The 20,422-nt window shown below is 39.3% G+C and overlaps 4 protein-coding genes across 6 annotated transcripts in view; 2 read left to right on the forward strand and 2 right to left on the reverse strand.

The window, feature by feature from the left end:
* LOC121957144 (phosphoribosyl pyrophosphate synthase-associated protein 2) overlaps positions 1 to 20,422 on the forward strand; it is a 188,561-nt gene that overhangs the window by 166,066 nt on the left and 2,073 nt on the right. The gene's annotated exons all lie outside the window — the stretch shown is intronic.
* On the reverse strand, positions 3,839 to 8,281 carry tmem205 (transmembrane protein 205). 2 transcript variants are annotated; one of them, XM_042505159.2, is made up of 4 exons: positions 8,179 to 8,281; positions 6,414 to 6,522; positions 6,160 to 6,323; positions 3,839 to 5,178 (listed from the first exon to the last, which is right to left on the reverse strand). In XM_042505159.2, exons 2-4 carry the CDS (start codon positions 6,511 to 6,513, stop codon positions 4,876 to 4,878), a joined length of 567 nt encoding a protein of 188 aa, XP_042361093.1. In that variant the 5' UTR covers positions 6,514 to 6,522; positions 8,179 to 8,281; the 3' UTR covers positions 3,839 to 4,875. The 2 variants fall into 2 exon arrangements, with proteins under 2 accessions (XP_042361093.1, XP_087947122.1); XM_088090996.1 differs by having other exon boundaries at positions 8,169 to 8,195.
* On the forward strand, positions 9,207 to 11,897 carry elof1 (elongation factor 1). Of its 2 annotated transcripts, none has more exons than XM_042505292.2 (4): positions 9,207 to 9,318; positions 10,379 to 10,510; positions 10,597 to 10,667; positions 11,203 to 11,897. In XM_042505292.2, the coding sequence occupies exons 2-4, from the start codon at positions 10,395 to 10,397 to the stop codon at positions 11,265 to 11,267; spliced, it is 252 nt and encodes an 83-aa protein (XP_042361226.1). In that variant the 5' UTR covers positions 9,207 to 9,318; positions 10,379 to 10,394; the 3' UTR covers positions 11,268 to 11,897. The 2 variants fall into 2 exon arrangements, with proteins under 2 accessions (XP_042361226.1, XP_042361224.1); XM_042505290.2 differs by having other exon boundaries at positions 9,233 to 9,318; positions 10,365 to 10,510.
* cnn1b (calponin 1, basic, smooth muscle, b) overlaps positions 11,893 to 20,422 on the reverse strand; it is a 19,667-nt gene continuing 11,137 nt past the window's right edge. The window contains exons 3-7 of the mRNA XM_042505424.2: positions 20,314 to 20,380; positions 19,165 to 19,302; positions 17,485 to 17,601; positions 16,719 to 16,865; positions 11,893 to 15,505 (exon numbers count right to left, since the gene is read on the reverse strand). Coding sequence (XP_042361358.2) covers positions 15,260 to 15,505; positions 16,719 to 16,865; positions 17,485 to 17,601; positions 19,165 to 19,302; positions 20,314 to 20,380 — 715 coding nt within the window. The 3' untranslated portion in view covers positions 11,893 to 15,259. The remainder of the gene's footprint in view (positions 15,506 to 16,718; positions 16,866 to 17,484; positions 17,602 to 19,164; positions 19,303 to 20,313; positions 20,381 to 20,422) is intronic.

Here is a 20,422-nt window from a genome sequence, read left to right on the forward strand (position 1 = left end):
TAAAATCAGAAAAACATCCAAAAATTCTAGAAATTTCCTTAAATCTGAGAAATGTCCCAAAGTCCTAGAAATGTCCATATGTCCTCGAAATGTTTTAAAATTCAAGAAATGCCCCGAAATCCTAGAAACATCCTAAAATGCTAAATATCCTAAAACTTAATGTTCTAAAATCCTATAAATGACATTTAATCTAAACAATTTCCATCATCCTAAAATCCAAGAACTGCCCTGAAGTCCTTGAAATTACCTAAAATGTCCTAAATCCCAGAAATGTCCTAAATCTAAATCCTAGGAACTCGCGGGCTGCTGCGACTGGCCTGCTCGCTGTGTGTGATAAAGAGGTGAAAAAGTGTATTTCCCTCAATGTCAAATATGTCTTCGTCACGTGAAGCGCACACATACAAAAACACTCAGACAGACGCATCGATCACAGTTCAGCATCAGACCTGCAGGGAGTTTCTCCGTCAGACACATTTATTCAGTCAGATGAAGCAGATGAGCCGGTTTTTATCACCTAAAATCCCCGACCTCACGTTACCTTGAATGATCCCCACCACCCACACACAAAAACACAAAGATCTGACAGTTCATAAAAAGAGAACATTGGTGTCTGATCGGTGCATCTATTATTCTCTTTTATAATATTCATAGAAAATCAGTTTTTGGGACTAAATCTTTGAAACCTGAGAAAATTAACATCATTCTTTAAAAACACATGGGAGGAAGGCAATGAGCTACTTGAAAAAGTGACCCCAAAATTAGCAGAAAATTAGTTAGCAGAAAAATAAAAAATAAAGTGGTAAAAGAACAACACAAGGAAATTACTCAAGAAAGTGCTAAAATAAAATGAAATGTATTATTTTTATTATTAATAATAATAATATAACATTTCTGATCATAAAATAATTATAAATGTAGTTTTTTTGGCATAAAATGTCCTGCAAGTTTAAAAAAAAACCCAAAACAAAATATAGTAAGCAGTGGCAAGAAAAAAAACTAAAAACTGGCTGAGAGACAGAGACAGAGAATTATTATGAAATTATTTTTGAAGGGTTGAAGCAGTTGTGAGTTATCATATTCATTGTCATATTCATTTTATTTCATATTCATTTCTTCCATATTATTCGAATCCTTCATCTGTTTCCACCTCTCTGGGTTTTGGACGGTCTTCAGTGCTCCCTCTTGGTATCTTTATGAGTTGTGATAGTTTTGTTTTTGGTGCACACAGCAGAAAGATGGATAAGCGTGAAGCTGAAGTGTGTGTGTGTGTGTGTGTGTGTGTGTGTGTGTGTGTGGCCTGTTGTTTTGATAAATTGCACATTATTTCAGTGTTTTTGTGCAGCGTCGATGCACATCCATCACTGAGATCAAACAGCTGCCAGTGAAGGCTGAATTTCCCCGTTAGAGAAGATTGAATGAAGCTGCTTCAGACTCGGATTCAGTTGACGCTGCATGTTTCTGCAGAGCTGCTCTGCAGGACTTTTTCGGATAATGGCCCCCTGACCTCGCAGCCGTCGCTGTTCAGTGTGTGATGCCGCTCTGACTCTCTTTCTCGCACAAACGTTCACTTCCTGGTATGTTCAGGAATGAGGAGGACGATGTGTGCTGCAAATCCTAAACACCTCCTTTTGTTTCCCAACTTCCTCGTGTTTTACTTTGCACACCATGAATTTTTAAAACGAGTTTTCTTCACGGTCATGTTGGCTGATTCAAATAATCTGCACAACACTATTTTCAAGTTAATGAAGGACAACTTAGTGCATTTTATAATAATCATAATACTACTACTAATAATAATAACAACAATATGTAGATATATCTATCTATGTATATATATATGCCTATGTGTCAGTAATAGCATAAAATTCAAAATATTTTATTTTACATTTGTATAATAAACTCTAAAGAAACCTCAAATTTGAGTCTTTTTTTCCTCAAACCAACTTAAAACTTTAATAGCAAACTAAAACTATACAAGAAGGTGACCTCAAAAAACGACTTTTCCTGGAACAATAAAACTAAGTTGTTATGGAGCAGTCATTGACTTTAGGTTAACCCTTTGAGACCTGAACAGATTTGTGGGTTTTTTTGTGTTGTTTTTTTTTTTTAATTCATGAGGCACGTGATGTCACATGACCCAAAAAATAGGAAAGCATTGCAAGAAAATTACCTGAAATGAAACGAAATATACAAACAAATAAATGAATAAATGAACAAACAAACAAGAAAATGACCCACAACAGAAAGTTCTTTGCTAATATAATTCAAAGAAATAAATATAATGATTATGAACATAATTTTCCCGCCATTTTTCCCTATATTTGATCATTTTCAAATAATGATAGAACTTAACTTGAGCTGGAATAAGCTGTTTTTTTGTGTGTTACTGGTTAAAGTCATTTTCTAAAGGTTGATTAAACACTTTTCTGTTGACAAACAGACTGACGCTTCTCGAGCTGCATGAAGGAAATGAACATTTCTGTTGAGCTCTCTCCAAATGCTGCGCAGAGTTCGCTGGAGAAACTCGTTCTTTGGTGAAACAGGTTTTATTTCCTGATGCCGCAGCAGCTTGACAGAGGAGATAAAGACGCGGTGAATTTCTCTGCCAGTTTCAAAAGCTGAACTCCTCCTCACGACAGTCGACTCGCCTCCCTGTTCATCCTCCAAACTGACAACCAGCCGTCACCTCTTACATAGAACAGATTTTTAGGTGAAATTTCTACCAATTTGTGGGACATCTGATGCCAATTTGGTCATTGTCTTTTTTTCTTAGTGTTTTCAAAAGAAATCAAACCAATTTGTTCAGTTTTCTGAGGGTCAAAAGCTTGTGAAAGGCATTTAAACGCAGCACGAGAAAACTGATGTCGATCCAGGTGTCAAAGGGTTATCACAACAGCTGAGACTTCGTTTCTTAGTTTATTCCATGACATATTTTTGTCATCGGAGAGCAAAAAACCCCAAATCTCATTAAGGGACTGAATTCCTGATCAGAGATGAAGGAAAACCTCCTAAAAAGGCCTCATCCCTTCACTCTCAGTCCCTGCTGTTCTGCTGAAAAGCCTCCATTATGGTCCATTAGTGCTGATGACGGTAAGAAGGACGGAGCCTCGGTGCTCCTGCAGCCGGCCGGCTCACAGCCAACATTCAAGGCCTCTCAAACCCTGACGAGCCTCACCGCTAATTTAATCAAAACCCTCCTATTTCCAGATCCAGGCACCGTCTGCTGGGTCTGGGCTCACTCATCCACCTGAATCTATGCTGATTAAAGTTTCTCTCCAAACTGATCCAGTGAAAAAACATCGTGACGAGACGGACCTGACGGCAGGGACGGAGACAGACGTCGTGAGCTTTCAGGGCTCAGCCCAAACTCAGGGGGGTCCAGGGAAATGCTGCCGCCACGAGAGCTTTCCTTTGTTTTCTGCATTTACAGCCGCTATATGCACTATTGTCTGAGCCAGCTGATAAAACAGAATGCCTAAAAACATGTGCATGATTTGGGAAAAACATTAAAGTTGCCAAGGACTAAAAAACATCCTATAGAGCAGGGATCCTGCTCCTACAGAGCAGGGATCCTCACCTCTCTTTGTCTGGGGGCCACTTCTGCAAAATGACGGAGGCCAGGGGCCAGTCGCAGCAGCCCCATACATGTTTCTAGGATTTTAGGACATTTCAGGAATTCAGGGACAAGTACTTAGTGACAAGACTTAGTGCTACAAAGATGACAAATCACATTAAGATAATAAAAATCATATTCCAGTGAAAGGGTCGTGGGTTTGGTACAGAGCCCAGCAGACCTGTAATACCAAATTTAAAATAATAAAAGCAAATGCACATTGAGGAGTATTAAAAGCATCTCGTTTAATCTCCAAGTCACAGTGTTAAATTTACCGCGTTGACAAATCAAACATTGTCCTTCAAATATCTGGAAACACAATATTTCACAATGAAATGCACTGAGCGGCCCTGAGCTCAGGAGCGACCTGCCTGAGTACACCTGCGACCAAACGTCGCCCCCTGCTGGGGATCCGGTCACATCTGAGGTTTGGTTATTTTACTTAGTGTGTTTTATAAGAAATTTCACTCTTAACCCTTTGAAACCTGGATCACGTCACTTATCTTGTGCTGCTTTCAGACAACTTTCAAAACTATTAAACCTTTGGATCCTGAACAAATTCATTTCTTTCAAAAACACAGAGGAAAAGACAATTAGCGACCTTCCAGGACATGTCCCACAAATTACAAGAAATTAGAAAAAGGTGACAAGAAAATGCCCTGAAAATTAGTTTTAAAAAAGAGGGGAATTAAAACAAAAGAAGAAAAAAGTGTCCAGAAAACTAGACGTATAATTATACTTTTAAATTATGTCACTTAAAAAATGCGTAGATCTTGGTTTTTTAAAAAATTTTACTTTCGGAAATAAATCCAGACGATTTTTAGGTAATTTTCTTTTTGGTTTTAGTTTTCTTTATTTTTTGTTGTTTCCAGTTAATTTGCTTGTAACTTTTTACTTTTTTGTGCTGATTTTTGGACCATGTCTTCTTAAATTGCTCATTGTCTTCTCTGCATGGTTATGAAAGAAATGACATTACATTGCTCAGGTTTGAAAGGGTTAAAACGGGGTAAAATCATGAGCAATATAGTCAAATATTAAATCAGAAATAGAAAAATGCAACACATCCTGAAAGTGAGAGAGGCTTGATTAGAAAGTGATGGACAACATGAAAAATGTCTCACAAATGGCCAATAAGAGTGAAAGGAAATGGAGTTTTTTTGGACGCTCCGTGTCAACAAAGGCGTCCTCCTTCACAAGGACACTTCTGTGTGATTACACTTATATTTCTTTAAGCTCATGTCCATATTAACCCCTTCCCTCCTCTAAATGGTGGATAAATTCAGCGCCGTGTAGATCAGATTCGTCGTGGTGCAGATGAACCCGATCAGGTTGCAGAGGTTGGACAACCCGTGGTAGCGTCCAAACGTGCGTTTGTAGGCTCTGTACTTGGGGTCCTGCTCTTTGAGCTTCACATACTCGTCTTTTTGACTCCCCAGGCCGATCTGGTCCCCGAGACCGTGCTCCTTCTCCACCTCCCTCATCTGAAACATCACCTCGGTGGCCGCTGGGCCGAACCACTGGGCGTTCAGACCGGCCGTGACCAGCGCCACAAAGTACAGAACCATCTGCGGGACAAGAACAGATGCCTTAACCCAGTGATGCTCAACTGATGGCTCGCGGGCCAAATATGGACCCCGATATGGTACCAGGTGGCCTCAAAACCATTTTCTAATTGGCAATAAAATAAAGTGATTCACACTGTGAATTGTTTTTTTACTTTTAGGGTGTCAGAGTGCAAAAAACAGCATCAAAATAGAGCTTGTTGATCAAAAAAGAGCCCGTGGAGGATCCCCCACACCCCCACAGAAGTCCCACATAAGACACCAGCTGTCACTAGATGTCCTAAAATCCTGGAAATGCCCTAAAGTCTGATGAATGTCCTAAAATTTGTGAAACATCCTAAAATCCAAGAAACATCCTAAAATCCAAGAAACATCCTAAAATCTGAGCAACCTCCTGAAATCTGGAAAACCTCCTAAAATTGCAGAAATATCCTAAAATCCTAGGAACGTCCTATATTCCTAGAGCTGTCCAGAAGGTTTTGAAAAGTCCAAAAATTCTATAAATGTCCTTAAATCCTAGAAACATGCAGGGGGCTGCTGTGAATGTCCCCTGGCCTCCTGTCATTTTACAAAAAGCAAAAAACATCCTTCAAAAGTATTGGTAGATTTAGAAAATCACTTTTGAAAAAGTGAGGGAAAATGTCCAGAAAACTATATTTATAATTATCGTAATTATGAAATTATGAATTTAAAATTATATAAAAGTTGTGTTACTATCTTAAGCACTTTTTAAACATCTTTCCTCTTGTTTTTGTTTTGTTTTTTAACTTTAATTTCCTTTTTTTTTTAAATAAATAATTTTCTGGGTTTTTTGTTCTTTTTGCTTTTTTTTTTTTTTGCTCATCTCATTTTTGGGTGATTTTTTTTTATAGGTTGCTCATTGCCTTCTTCCCATTTTTAAGAAGAAATCAAGCCAATTTGCTGAGGTTTTGCAGGATGATTTATTTTCAGATAGTGTGTATGAAATAATGATTTAAAACTGACCTGCACAGTTTCATGCCGGTCCAGCAGCTCTCTGGGGTGATACACAGCGTACACAGCCAGGCTGACTGCGTTGCCTCCCAGCAGACAGTAGAAGTACACGGGGAAGAGCTTACTCTGCACCAGGCCGAAGGTGTGCCGACTCACCTGCCACACCAACGCAAAACCTGCAGAGCACAGTCAGAGAGATCACAGTCCAGTGCTGAAGCAGGAACGCATATCATGATGCAGCCAGGACGTGTTGGTGCGCCGCATACCTCCTATGAAGGAGACCCAGACCTGCATACCCCAGGAGAAGGAGAGCACCAGGAGGTGCAGCACTTTGATCAGGTCTGTGGGCTCCCCCTCTGTTGCCATGACGTCACTCTGCAAAATATGTTCAATAAGTAAACAATTAGCCATATTAACTCTGGTAATGTCCGACGGCCCGCTCCAGCGTGGACATGTCCGACAGTCCGCTCAGACAGGAGCAGTTTTACAAACTCCATCACTCCTACTAGGTTTTCCAACAAAACCACGGTACCTACTGATCACGCGCAATGACGCACGTGATCAATATGCAAGGAGGCCGCTATTAATAGCGCCCATACCATTGATTCATTTTAGAAACACCAGGACGCATTGCTCCGTGTCTCATCCGGCCGCTCGCGCTGAGCTCTTGTTATTATTACCAGGGGCAGATGTAATGTTTTGGGGGCCCGGGGCCACAAGCACATGAGCTTATTTTCAGCCTTTCTCTAACTGGGAATGTTGGCAGGCTGTCGGCAGCTATAGGAGAAGTAGGCCGACTCAAAAGTTTTTAATTCCTGAGTAAAATGATTATAGCACAGAATTTAAACAGTTATATCAGATGTTTATTACACTCCAACACACCATGGTCACATGACACTGTGTCAGTGAACTATGAGGGCAAAAAACAAACCACAAAAAAAGAGAGAAAAAAGTAAAATAATCGTTCATTGATCGTAATCAAAGTAAAATGTTCAGTTAATGGTGATATTGATTTTAGGTTTGAGGCTCGGACCTTTGCTGGGAGGACATTTTAGTACCTGGACCTCTGTGAGTTTTAGTAGAATAGGTCCTCCAGCTGGTGATGCTGTTCTACAGTATATTTGTCATGTTCAATGTCTGACAGAAAATAAATATTTAAACGAAAATGAACCTGATGATATCTTCATATCTCACTGAGGAGTCAAAGGAACCTTTAAGCTCGACAGAAATAGTGATTTGATGTATATCGTGATAAATATCGTTATCGACTGATACGAAAAAAATTATTGTGATAAGACTTTATTCCATATCACACAGCCCTAAATATATATATATATATCAACAGTCCTAATCATAAATATCAAATATCCTTTAATTTTCAGAATTTTAACCTTTTCAGTGCCAGGTTATTGTCATAATGCCACTATGCTTACTGATGTTGAGTGTCCTCCTCCTCAGTGTGTGAGTGTAGCTGCTGACAGTCTGGGATCTGTCAGTGATCAGCAGCTACACTGATTGTAAACAAAGTTTAAAGACGGCAGGTTTTCCAGAAGATGAAGTGTGTTCTTCAGCCTGCAGCTGCACACATGCACACAGCTGATAAGACTCAACATGAGATAACAGAGCACAGAAAAAACACGCCGCTGTTCACTCAGAATTATGATGCTAATGAGACTAAAACGCGTTAATATGTGGAGAAGCAGTGAGAGCTGATCCGCGTGTGTCTACAGACCGAACACACACCTGTCTCTCTCTCTCTCTCTCTCTCTCTCACACACACACACACACACACACACACACATACACACACACACACACACACACACACACACACACACACACACACACACACACACACAGCTGTTAGCCTCTGAGCTAAAGTTACACTTCAGTGTCTGCAGCAAAGCTTCGTCCTTTACTCACCTCATCTGACTCTCTCTCACACACACACACACACACACACACACACACACACACACACACACACACACACACACACACACACACACACACACACACACCTGTTCTTACCTGTCCTGCTCCCTTGTTGTCGGTGTTAAATTAGCGACGCTAAATGCTAAATTAATGATCCAAGCCTGGCCACTTCCGCTGTTATGTCAATAAGCCCCGCCCCGCAGACGACACGGACCAATCAGATTCTTTAAAGGTGAATATCTTATAATATTTCATCCAATCACTTTGTTCTTTGTTTTCTTCCCTTCACTTTGTTGTTGTTGTTTTGTTTGTTTTTGTTTGTTTGTTTGTTTGTTTTAATTAGACCCAAATATGCTCAAAGCTTCACTGCAGTTTTTTCATCGTGGCTTTGTTCCCTAAAATATTATTCTGTTTAAATTTAAGTATGTGTCAGTTTCAGACTGGTAATTAAAATTAAAAAAAGACATAAATATTTAAAAAATGTAGCGAGAGTGTTATGAATATTATAAATTAAAGTGAATGTCGAAAATTATGATTCAGTAAGTGTCACTACCGTAGCCTTAGCAAGATCAATAAATAGCAAGAAGTATTAAATAATATGTCTATTTCAATATTTATAAAAAGTAAAAATAAATATATAAAGGAATAATAGTAATAATAGTAATAATATAGCCGAAGCTATATATTTATTATTTTGTATCATATTTTCATTAGTATTTTTATTTTTTAACTTTGTGAAATCATTATTCTTAAAAAAAATTGTATTTATTTATTTTGGTTTGGGTTTTATTTTTTCATTTATGTCAAACAACATTTTCATTTGTCTACTTTATAAGTTTACGTTTAATTTCATTTATTTTGTACCATATTTTAATTTTATTTTTAATATTGTGAAATAATAATTCTCTCTCTCTCTCTCTCTCTATATATATATATATATATATATATATATATATATTCTTTATTTATTTGACTTTTATCTGTATTTATTTATTGATTTATTTCTTTTGGTTTTATAATTTTTAGTTTTCTGTGTTTGCTCCATCACTGGAGGAGGGACTTACCTTTGAAGACGAGATCTCCTATTGGATACACATGCTGTCAGTCTCTGCTTTTGAACCAATCACAACCCAGTATTATCCTGGCCTCACCAATGAGAGGCGGAGCAGCGCAGATGCCACAGTACCCGGATGAGGTTGCCACAGGGCGCATCCTCCGCTGCTGAACATCTTTGTGGTAAGAAAGACAACAACAGTCTCATCGGTACACAAATACAAAACAACACAACCGACAACACGCGAGGCACGCGCTCCGGCCTCACCTTTAACTGAAACCTGTTCATTAATATTGATTTGTGTGTTTTTTAATCTCGTGCTCTCTTTATACCGACAGGCTAGCAGCTGTTAGCGCGTTAGCGTGTTAGCTTGTAGCGCTTTTGGCGCTTTAGTGAAAAAATGTTTTTGTGCTGAAACTTTAACAATTAAAGCATAATTAAGATTATACGATGTAAATATGAGGCAGCGGCCGCAGTTTTCTCCGAGAAAAGCTGCTTTCTTCGCTGAGAACCAGATGACGGTGGAGTAGAACCGGCGGTTAGGGACTGTTCGTTATTTATATGAGGGGAGCAAAAGGAGGGGGCACGGGAAATAACTTTCAAGCACCGAGGAGGGACGTGCGTTTTTTATTTTGACTTTTGGGAGAGTTATACACCTTCAGGTGGCTGCATTTTGTATTTTTTTGACTCACCTTTTGGGAAAAGACTTTGCCTGAAACGTTTCTGTTGTTTGTGAGACGATGGTGCGTACCTGCACGTGGAAGAAAGAAACTGTACATCCACATCAATTTAACAACAAACGCAGTACATGAGCGTAAAATTTGGCATCTCTACCTAAATGTTCAGAGTCAAAGCTGATCAACATGGTCATGGAAAAGCTGGAAAAGTCATGAAACTCATCAAAATCATTGAAAGTTTTGTAAAAGTCATTTGTTGTGCGTGATGGAGCTGGCTCAGGAATGACGGCAGATGCGCTTTCTTCAGCTGTTGACATAAAGTCGCTCTAATGTGCGTCAGCGTGACATTTTGTTTACGATCTTATATTAGATGAATATTATGGTATATATTTCTGTCCCTGTCAGATACTTGAAAATGTCTTTGAATCAGATATTTTAAAAAAATGCCGCACAAGTGAGCACAGAAAAAAACACATGCATTGGGTCTTTGAAAAAGTCCTGGGAAAGTTTGGGAATGTTATCCCTGGAAATGTGTCTGGTCTGTTTAACAGGTGCGTTTCTGCAGGTGAACATCGGCAGAAATGGGCCGCAGGAAGTCAAAGAGAAAGCCTCCTCCAAAGAAGAAAATGACGGGTAACCTGGACGTCCAGTTCACTTGCCCGTTCTGTAACCACGAGAAATCCTGCGATGTCAAAATGTTAGTCGCCAAAATCCCAAAATAAATTCAAAGAAATACTAAACTGCATCATGAACAACATAACGGAGATACCGACTGTCTTTCAGGGAACGAACGCGCAACACAGGAATCATATCGTGCAGCGTTTGTTTGGAGGAGTTCCAGACGCCGATCACCTGTATCCTTTGAACCAGCTGCAGATTTTAACTTCACCTGTGACCAAAACTGACCTCCACCTGCCAGGAAGGTTTGGGTTCAGGGTTCCCACACGGTTTCATTGACAAAATTTCACAACATTTCCATGACTTTTCAAGGACCCATAATCATTTTTTTCTTTGCCTCACTTGTGCGAGTGGGGGGTTCGTTTTTTTTTTTTAATTCGGACAGAAAATTTTGAGGATTTTTTAAAACACTTTTGGCGATTTTTTTAAAAAGAAAAAATATTTGGATTTTTTTCTTGATGTTTGGCAATTTAACAAAACATTTAATACCAAGTATTTCACAATTTATTACAACCAGAAATAAGATTCTATGACTTTTCCAGAACTTTCAGGTTTTCCACAACTTATGGTTGTTGTTTTTTTTTTACGACAGTGGGAACTTGTGTTTCTGTATCTTAGTTTGAGGAAAATCTCTACATTTTGTGAAATTCAATTATGTAGAAATTGGAATCATTATTGTGTTTTTTGGATGCCTTAACCTCGTCCCATCAGACCTGTCGGAGCCGGTGGATGTTTACAGCGATTGGATCGACGCCTGTGAGGCAGCCAATCAATAGTCGTGTCTTCCTGTGACTCTCTGACCTCACTCACATCTCACTTCACGCCCAAAAACGTCTCTGTTCGGCCAGTGCGGCAAAGCCAAATCTTCACCGACAAAACAGCGATGTTTTAGTGTGAGTTTAATTTTGCTGCGCTGCTTTTACGACGCGTCGCCCTGGCTGGGCCGGAGGCTGCCACGCTGTTCGCCTACATCACGTCTTCCCGTGTCAAAGTCTTCATATGTCGGTGATTCTGCTACATTTTGGGTTTTTTTTCCTGGATAAAAGCATGTTTTTTTTTAAAAAAGAAACAAAAACAAACATTGTCTCATTCTTACGTTGAAAATGTAACTGAAACTTCCATCAGTGTAAAACATTCCGTGTCCGTATTTTTGTTTTCAGTTCCTGCCTTTAGGTTGTTGTGTCAAGTTGTTTTTTAGTTTTCAATCCCGTCTCTGATGCACTGAAACTTTTTTTTTTTTTGACTTGCTGAATATTTTCAAACTTTTTTTTGTATTGTTAGATTTTATTATTCTCCTTTCCCTTTTTTGAAAAAAATCACATTCATGTTTTCTGTTACACGGCTCCTGTGTACTCTGTATTTTTAGGTAATGACGATAATGAGAAGAATAAATCTGACCCATATTTTTCAAGTGTTTTTTATTGCACAAATGTCATGTTTAGTGAAAGGCGTATAGAAAAAAAATCAAGAGGTTAGCAAATTTTAGTTTGAACAATGTTTTAACTCGTTAAAGTGAAATGTTTCTTAACATTTACTCAACATTGTCGCCAATCTAGTTTTAAAAGGGAACTAAAAACGACATTCCTACGTTTGATTGAGTAAAGGGAACATTTAGACTATTAATGGGTTAAAAATACAGTAAATGTACACGTGCCATTTCTCCACTGGATGGCGCGCTGCTAGATGTCCTAAAGCGCCAAATATTCAGCCTGTGAACATGAAGCTTATTTAACCCTTTGAAACTTGGGAAAACTTGGGAAGAAGGCAATGAGCAACTTAAGAGGAAATTATCCAAAAGTAAGCAAAAAGAAAATATAAGGTAAGAGAAAATTACCAGATAAAAAGGAAAAACAACAACAGCTAGATGACCTAAATTAATTCTTTAACGTGATTTTAAATATATAATTACAATAATTATAAATTTTGTTTTCTGGACCCCCCCCAGCTAAAAAAAATGCAAAAGAATAAATGACCCAAAAATGAGTTAAAGTACAAGAAAATTTAAAAAAAAAAATTTTTAAAGAAAGGAAATGAGCTGTAAAAAGTGTTTTTAAAGTATAACATATCTGTTGCATAATTTAAATAGGTAACTATGATACTTGACATTTTCCTCAATCAGTTCAAAAAGAATTTTCCAAATTTCTGCATTTCTTTCAGTATGCGGGACATTTCTTAAAAAGGTTGCTCATTGCCTTTTTTTCTGCATGTTTTCCATAAAAACACAACCAATCTGCTCGGGGTCCCGAGGGTTAAATACGAGAGAAGTGAGGCGGGTCCAGGTCTGAGAGGGTGGACAGCTGATTCGGACTGACTGAAGGCCGGTAAATGTGAACAGAAAATGCAGGTTTTGATGTGAGCCACCGGACCACATTTTTGCCCTCTAACGTGTTGAAATGAATCCCGTAACAGCGAGAGTCCGACCTTCCAAAAACACCGAGTTCAACACATTCGGCGGGTAAACACAGTATGACGCAGAAATTTAAGAATATTTAGCATGATTCACATGGCAATTATCACAGCGCTCAGGCAGCAGGGTCTCTCTGACGTGTACCGACACACTTTAGATACTTCACTTGAGTAAAAGTAGCAATACCACAACGTAAAAATACTCCAAAAGTCCTGCATTTGAAATGTTGCTTAATTAAAAGTACCTAAAGTATAAAAAGTCAAAACTCAACTCAGAAAAATGTCCCCAGTGAGTATTATACCATTATTAATCCTACCTATACTAACTACATATTTTATCACTGAAATTCATATTCCGTATTCTGTAACCATAACTGACAAATAACTACAGTTGTGTAATAAAAAGTACAAAATAACAATCTGAACTGCAGTGCTGAAGAAATTTAAAGTGGCATCAAATGGAAATCCTCAAGTCAAGCACCTGAAATTTACCCGAGTACAATATCTGAGCTAGAGCTGCAACTGTTAACGATTACTTGATGAAATGTCAAATTAATCACCAGCTAATGTGAAAACTGAAGTCATCTTTTAAGGAACAAAATACAGTTCTCTGATTAGAGCTTTTGAAATGTGAGTATTTCCTGAAAAGAGAGCTCTATTTCGACAATATCATTATTGTTAATACTATCTTGTCTCATACCTTTTATTGTATTAATAACTTAACATTTTTATGTGAATTGTTACATGTAAATTTATTTTATTTTGTTTGAATTCATTTTTTAGTTAATCTTAATGTAAATGGGTGTTTCTGTACCGTTAATTTGTGACTGTTATTTGTATATTTTGAAATAAAATAAAACATTTTAGAAAAGAGCACTCTATTCAAGGGACCTCCTTTTAAAATAAAAGTGAAATAAAAAAAATCTGTATCAAAATAAGGCATTGGGGATCATGAAAAAAAAATAAATAAAAAAACAGAGTACTAAATGTGTATTAAACTGCAGCTGAAAATAATTTGATAATTTTGGTTGTGTTCATGTGTATGGCAGAAATGAACAACTGATAATTTTGACAAAAATGTCAGATGGAACCTCATAATTCTAAGGTGACGATTACTTTCGTGCAACAGATGGTGGTGGAAAAAAAACAATTTTATCCTTAAAATAAAAAGGTAGCGCTTGAAATAGTCCTTTAAAGTCCTTGAATTTGACTCGCCCATTTCTGTGCGAGCCCTTGGGTTGCCATTGGGTATAAAATGTGCTAAATAAATAAATCTGGCTTGCATTTGGGAAGCAATGGTCAAATTTTCTCACTATTTTCTGACATTTTATCGTTCGAATGATTAATCGAGAAGACAATTTACAGATGAATCGACAGTAAAAGTAATCGGAAGTTGCAGCCTTAACAAAGTAAATGTACTTTGTTAAATTCCACCTCTGTGAAGTTTTCGCGTGTGAAGGCAGATAAAGTGCAAACGGAGCTACTGAGGCTTCAGGAAGCTGCAGGACGTTTCCAAAAGGATGGAAGAAACAACGGGACACAAACTACCGGCTACCCTAACGTCAGTCTATAGCAACACCTACACGTTCTCTTTCACTTTACAAAAACGTTACCGACAGACCTTCTGCTTTTTCCAAAACCTTCCTTAAAAAAATAAAGTCTCATGCTGCAAACAAAGCCGTGTCAGTTAGCCCCGTAAAACGGCGTGATGGGTAATTTGGCCAGCTTGTGAACATTACGTCGTACGTGCCCACAAAAAAAAAAAAAAAGAAAAAAAGCACAAAGCCATGAGTCCTCCTGTGTCTCCCGGTCAGTCTGTGGACCTGGAGCGTCTCCCGAGGAGTGGCAGTCCTGGAGCCTGCGGACGTGGACTCGGTTCCAACTGGGTCAAAGTTCAATAGCACCAACACGGTCACTCGTTTCCTTTCAAGGAACTCTAAAATTCTGCATTTGTCAGTGTTCAAACTGGGTATGAAGGTGAGGCGCTACACACAGTTTTCTAATTACAAAGCAAGTATAAAAAGCTGCAGCAAAAAAATCTATAAATAGCAAATGAATGTTTGGGTATTTTTAGCGGCAATAAAATTCATCGACGGGACACAGAGGCTGGCCACTGCGTGAAATCTTTGACGTAAGGTCAGCGTAAACACTATTTTTTTCTCTTTCACTCGTGGAAAGACAAACAACAAATTCCTAAGAGTAAAAGTATGTTTAGAAAAAGACAGGGAATGAAGACCACTGTGACGTCAATCAGTGTTAAATATCAGTCTGCAGGGTTTGCTCGTCACAGAGACAGCTGTGGTTGGTTGTCTGAAGCAAAGAGGAGGAAGGAGAGAAGGCGGTGAGGCCGTCTGTGCTTTTCTTAGTCAGAGTACTGGTTGTAGCCGTCAAACTCGGCCTCGCTCCCGTTGTTGTAGTAGGTCTCGGTGGGGTTGGTGCAGTACTTGTTGTCGTAGACCTGGCGTGGCAGGCCGTAGGTGGTCATGCCCTGCTGGGACGCCACTTTGTTGGTGCCCATCTGCAGAGAGATGGTGGTGGTGTCACAGTTCTCCAGCTCCAGCTTCTTGTCGAAGATGTGCCTCCGAGTTCCCGGGGCTGTCATGCCAGCCTGGGTGGGCGGAAAGTGAGATGGAGGGGTTAAAATTATTTGTAACAGCAGCACATGCACATGCACATGCACATGCAGCAGCCAGTAGCTCCTCAAATCCTTGTTACATTTTTGGTATATTTTTCAGTTTTATCAACTCCATGGCCCTTCTGCCGAAGCACGACTTTCCTACGAGAGACAAGCGCTTATCAACATCGGATAAAGTCGTGTTGGGCTTGGACTGAATGCAGCAGACGGCGAGAGGATCTCCACCAACAGCATACGCCAAGTGGCCAGTCAGGCCATCTCCGGAGGGGAGAAACGAAACCGAAAGAGCCGAACAAAGACAGGGAAGAGAGCCGGCATCAGGGCGAGGCTGAGAGCTGCTCCTCTACCAAACCTTCTCCCGGCTAACGTCGGCTCGCAGGAGAATAAAGTGGATTGGGTGTGATTGAGGCTCACTCAGCAACGAATCAGAGACTGCTCTGTGCACATCCTCACAGAGACATGGTTAACCCCTAACATCCTGGATCGAGCTGCTGAACTGGACAGGCAGACCTTGTTCAGAGCCGACAGGACACAAGACTGATGCAAATTTAAAAAATGCGCTGTGGGAATTGAATGATGCCACCAGCAGCAACATGATGAATTTTCATAGCAGCTGCTGATTTTGAGAAGAATGAGATTGTGTTTCTTGAACTTTGTTTAAAAAATCACTTATAAATCTACCTTCTATTTTCCTTCTAAATAAAGTTCACCCTGGTTTCCTCGTCAAAAAGCCTTCAGGATTATTGCATTCTGCCCTAAATTACAAGATTTCTGGATTAAAATATTTTAATTCCTTTCAATGACTTTTAACCCTTAGGGACTGTTTGGTGCATTTTAGGCGCTTTTATGCTTCATTTTTTGATAATGTTGGCTGTGTTCACGCATATGGCATAGATTTTGGCAACACTGTGTATTTTTGTTTAATTTGCAGCTCAGCTCCTACAATAAGTCTAAAATACACTGTGGAAACTAAATAGTTACATTCAGACTGTTCAGGTCCAAAAATGCTCCATTGAAACCCATTCAAACTGACATTTTTGATCCCACAGCCATCAGAGCAGAAAAACAGGACTTGTATTATTTCTGGGTGTCATTCTGGGCTTTTGACTCTAAATTTGTCATTTTGACTATTTTCCACCTGATGAGGTCATTTTGACCATATTTGGCACAAGTCAAGTGTGCTCACCTGGCTGGCTCCCTTGTTGGTTCCCATCTGTAGGCTGATGGTAGACTGGTCCAGCGGGTTGTCCATGGCCATCTTGGAATCATACAGGTGGCGTCGCGTGCCGTAGGAGGTCATGCCCTTTTGGCTAGCGAGCTTGTTGGTGCCCATCTGGAGACACAGCAAATGGAGTCTGAGGACACAGCTGTCACTTTAGGAAGCATCTGTATGACTGGAAACAAATCTGAAATCACACCTGTCATAGCCAAATTACGGAAGCCCATTTCCACCAGTGTGAGGGAATCAAAAAAAAAACATCCACATTTTCTCAAAATAATTACCTCAGTTAATTCTCATTGTATTTAGAAATTAAGTCATTATTTTGAGTCATCATTTCTTATTGTTTGAGATTCCTGTTGATTTTTTGTCACTATTTTTAGAAAGTTTTTCACATTTCTTACCATTTAGACAAAGTCTCATTATTTTGAGAAGATTTCTCATTATTTTTAGATCTTAATTTTTTCATTATTTTGAGATTATTCTGCATCAATAATCCCAAAGCAGAGGGGACCAAATAAAGATGAGTCTTTGTGGATTTATTCTGCCTGAGTCCAGCAGGGGGCACAATCACACCCGGCCTGACCAGCAGAGCGTCTCCGGACACATTCACACCTCCGCACAGACGATCAGAGCGTCGGATCAGCGGTTTCTTCGGGGCTTTCTGCCCTGCTGTGGGGGTCGATGACACACTGATGATGGGCTTTATACACCAAACTGACTTGACTCTGACCTGCAGGCCGATGATGTTGCGTCCCTCCCTGAGCTTCTCTGGAGCGAAGCGGCGCTGCTGTTTCTCGGCGTACTTCACTCCGATGTCGTACTTGGAGCGGAAACCTTTGGACTTGGCCTGGGAGAGAGAGAGGTGGCAGAGACAGCAGGAAAATGGAGGTAATAGAGCGCATTTTTCATACCCATATTGTTCTTATTATGCTGCTGCTGTTGCCATATTGCAGTTGTGGTTGATGCGACACAAAGCTCTCAGCCGTAGGTAGACTGATCCCTGCGGCACGTGTATGATTATGGACATGCTTTCTGTTAGTTTATGTAGATCCTTAACGCACCCACCGTCTTTATCAAAAGGTCGGCTGGCCACATTTGGCAGTGATATTCGGAGATATTAACTAATTATTTTGAGAAACTAATTACTTTAAGATAGTGTGTCATTATTTAGAGAAAGTTTCTTATTGTATTGAGACAATCATTTGATATTTTTAGGGTTTGCTTTTTAGAAAGCTCATTATTTTGACATCTTATCTTTTGATTTTTTATTTTGAGCAATTCTGTCATATTTTTGAGATACTAACTTGTTATTTTGAGATACAAAATACAAAAAAATGACCTGCCATTACATTTAACAGCACAGAACAGAAAACCCCCTGAACTGAAAGTTGAACATTTCTCAACTTAAAATTCAACAACTTTTCCTGAAATGACCCAACATGAGAAAAAGTGAAACACTGACTTTATCTACATTTTCATGAAAGCTGTTCACCAACAGGGTACAAATCTTGTTTTAGGGGTCCCTTTTGAGCCAGCAGTTTTAAAATACGTATATAATATTATATATGTTATACCACAAAAAGCACACACAGCCAATGAATTGTGCTTCAGAGAAGGACGAGAAACCAGCACGACGTGCCGTGAGAGATACAGCTGCAGAAACCTGCAAACTGTCCCACGTGTTACATCAAGATGATTAATGCTCTTCATGTTTTTATTTTGTATCTATTATTTTATTGTTATTTATAGTTGTTTATTTTTGTTGTCAGGTGAAGGCAACGCTTCAAACAAGAGGATCAGAATGATTCTGCAGTTGAAGCCCTCATTGTACAGTACAATATAACACTATGCTGCTACAGACTGCTGTTGGCCTATAATTAAACACATGACTTCTTGCACATTTCTTCTACTTTCTTAGGCTACACAACTGATATGTCTTGCCAATAATGATGTATGTTTACACCAATGCAGTACCTTTAGCAATGATAAAAATAATTAAATAATAATAATAAACCTCTACTTTGGTAAAGAAAACAGTTCTGACAGGTGGAGTCCACTGATTAAATGCAGTCTTTCTGCACTGTGAAGATGGAAAACTTAGATATTCACAAAAAATATTTGTGATGAATGATAGGTTGCTTCAGCATGCAAAATAGATTTGGGGTTTAAAATAAAAGTAAGTTGCTTTATTTTAGGGGTTTAGTGACGGCGGGTCATTTTTGACTGAAGTGGTGTATACAGACAAGGTCTGAATGTTGAATGATTCTCTCATTTACCATTCAGAGGAGAGTAAAGCACCAACATCAGCCTTCCTACAACAAATACTGAGTGTGTGTGTGTGTGTGTGTGTGTGTGTGTGTGTGTGTGTGTGTGTGTGTGTGTGTGTGTGTGTGTGTGTGTCTGCCCTCACCATGCCGGCCAGAGCGATGAGTGTACTCTGGACCTGAGTGTGGTTGACATTCTCAAACAGATCGTTGGCCTCAAAGATGTCGTGTGGCCTCAGGCCGTACTCTGTGATTGCGCGGACAAAGTTCCCGATGTTTTCCAGCTGAGGAAAAAGGCAAACAATGGAATCAGTTGAGAAGAGCATCTATTTGGCATCTAACGTGCAGCCTGACAAGTTCCCCTGTGTTCCACCCTGCATGCAGCTATTTCCATCTATTAGAGTCAGATTTAAAGGTCCAGTGTGTGGCATTTAGAGGGACATATCAGCAGAAATGGAATTTACTATAAGAAGTAGCACAAAAGCTAAAATTAATTACTAAAGGAGCCTACATCGTACTGATAAAGCAATAAATCTATGTGTAAGCTATAAAGATAAAAACAAATCGCAGTGTGTAATGTACAATGTGGCGTCGTTAACAATAAAAAAAGTATACACAATAGCGTCCTTAAAAATACTTGTATACACACACACACACACACACACACATATATATGAATACACACGACTGTCTGCATGAAAAAAATTAGACAAGACAGTGGCGTCCGTTACTCTTCATCGAAACACAGAAAATGAGCAAGTGTATTTTCCGAAATATCAAAGTGTTGCTCTACAGTTGAGATTACAGTCTGAATAAATCCGTTATGGTCTTCGGTGAATCTGGTCTTTGCTTTGCTTCTTTCTTGTTTCTTTGTTTGTTGTTCTGTTGACAGACAAGTATTAAAAGGTTATTTGACACTCTTTAATACCCGTCTGTCAGCAGGAAACAAAGTAACAGTTCGGTGTAGACATCTCGTCTTTGGCCTGATAATATCCGACCCTGTCTCAAACTCGGACTGTCTTTACGTTATTTACAAGTCTTAATATCACAGTGAGAATTTTGGAAAGAGCTTCAATCGAGCCTTTAAAGCACGTTTGTTTTTTCAGTCCTAATGAAAGCCGTGTTGAGACGAGCTTCGTTTGATAGGGCAGCTACTTTAAGGAATGTAAACAAACTGCGCGTCGTCGATGCCGACTCGTCAGAATAATCAAGTTCCACGTGTCTAGAAAGTGACTCGACTCTGTGACTAGAAGGACACATCAGGCTTATTTCTTTCCACAGAGCTGCTGCGTTACCTGGTGCCAGTTTTGACTGGAGTTGTTGATCTTTCTAACAGAGCCTGGCTGGAGCACGTTGACGAGTCTGCAAAGAAACAGACACACAATTCAAAAAATCTTTCTTTTT

The sequence above is a fragment of the Plectropomus leopardus genome, chromosome 18, assembly GCF_026936395.1.
Source record: "Plectropomus leopardus strain MGB_pleo_1.0 chromosome 18, ASM2693639v1, whole genome shotgun sequence".
In the NCBI taxonomy this organism is placed as follows: Eukaryota; Metazoa; Chordata; class Actinopteri; order Perciformes; family Serranidae; genus Plectropomus; species Plectropomus leopardus.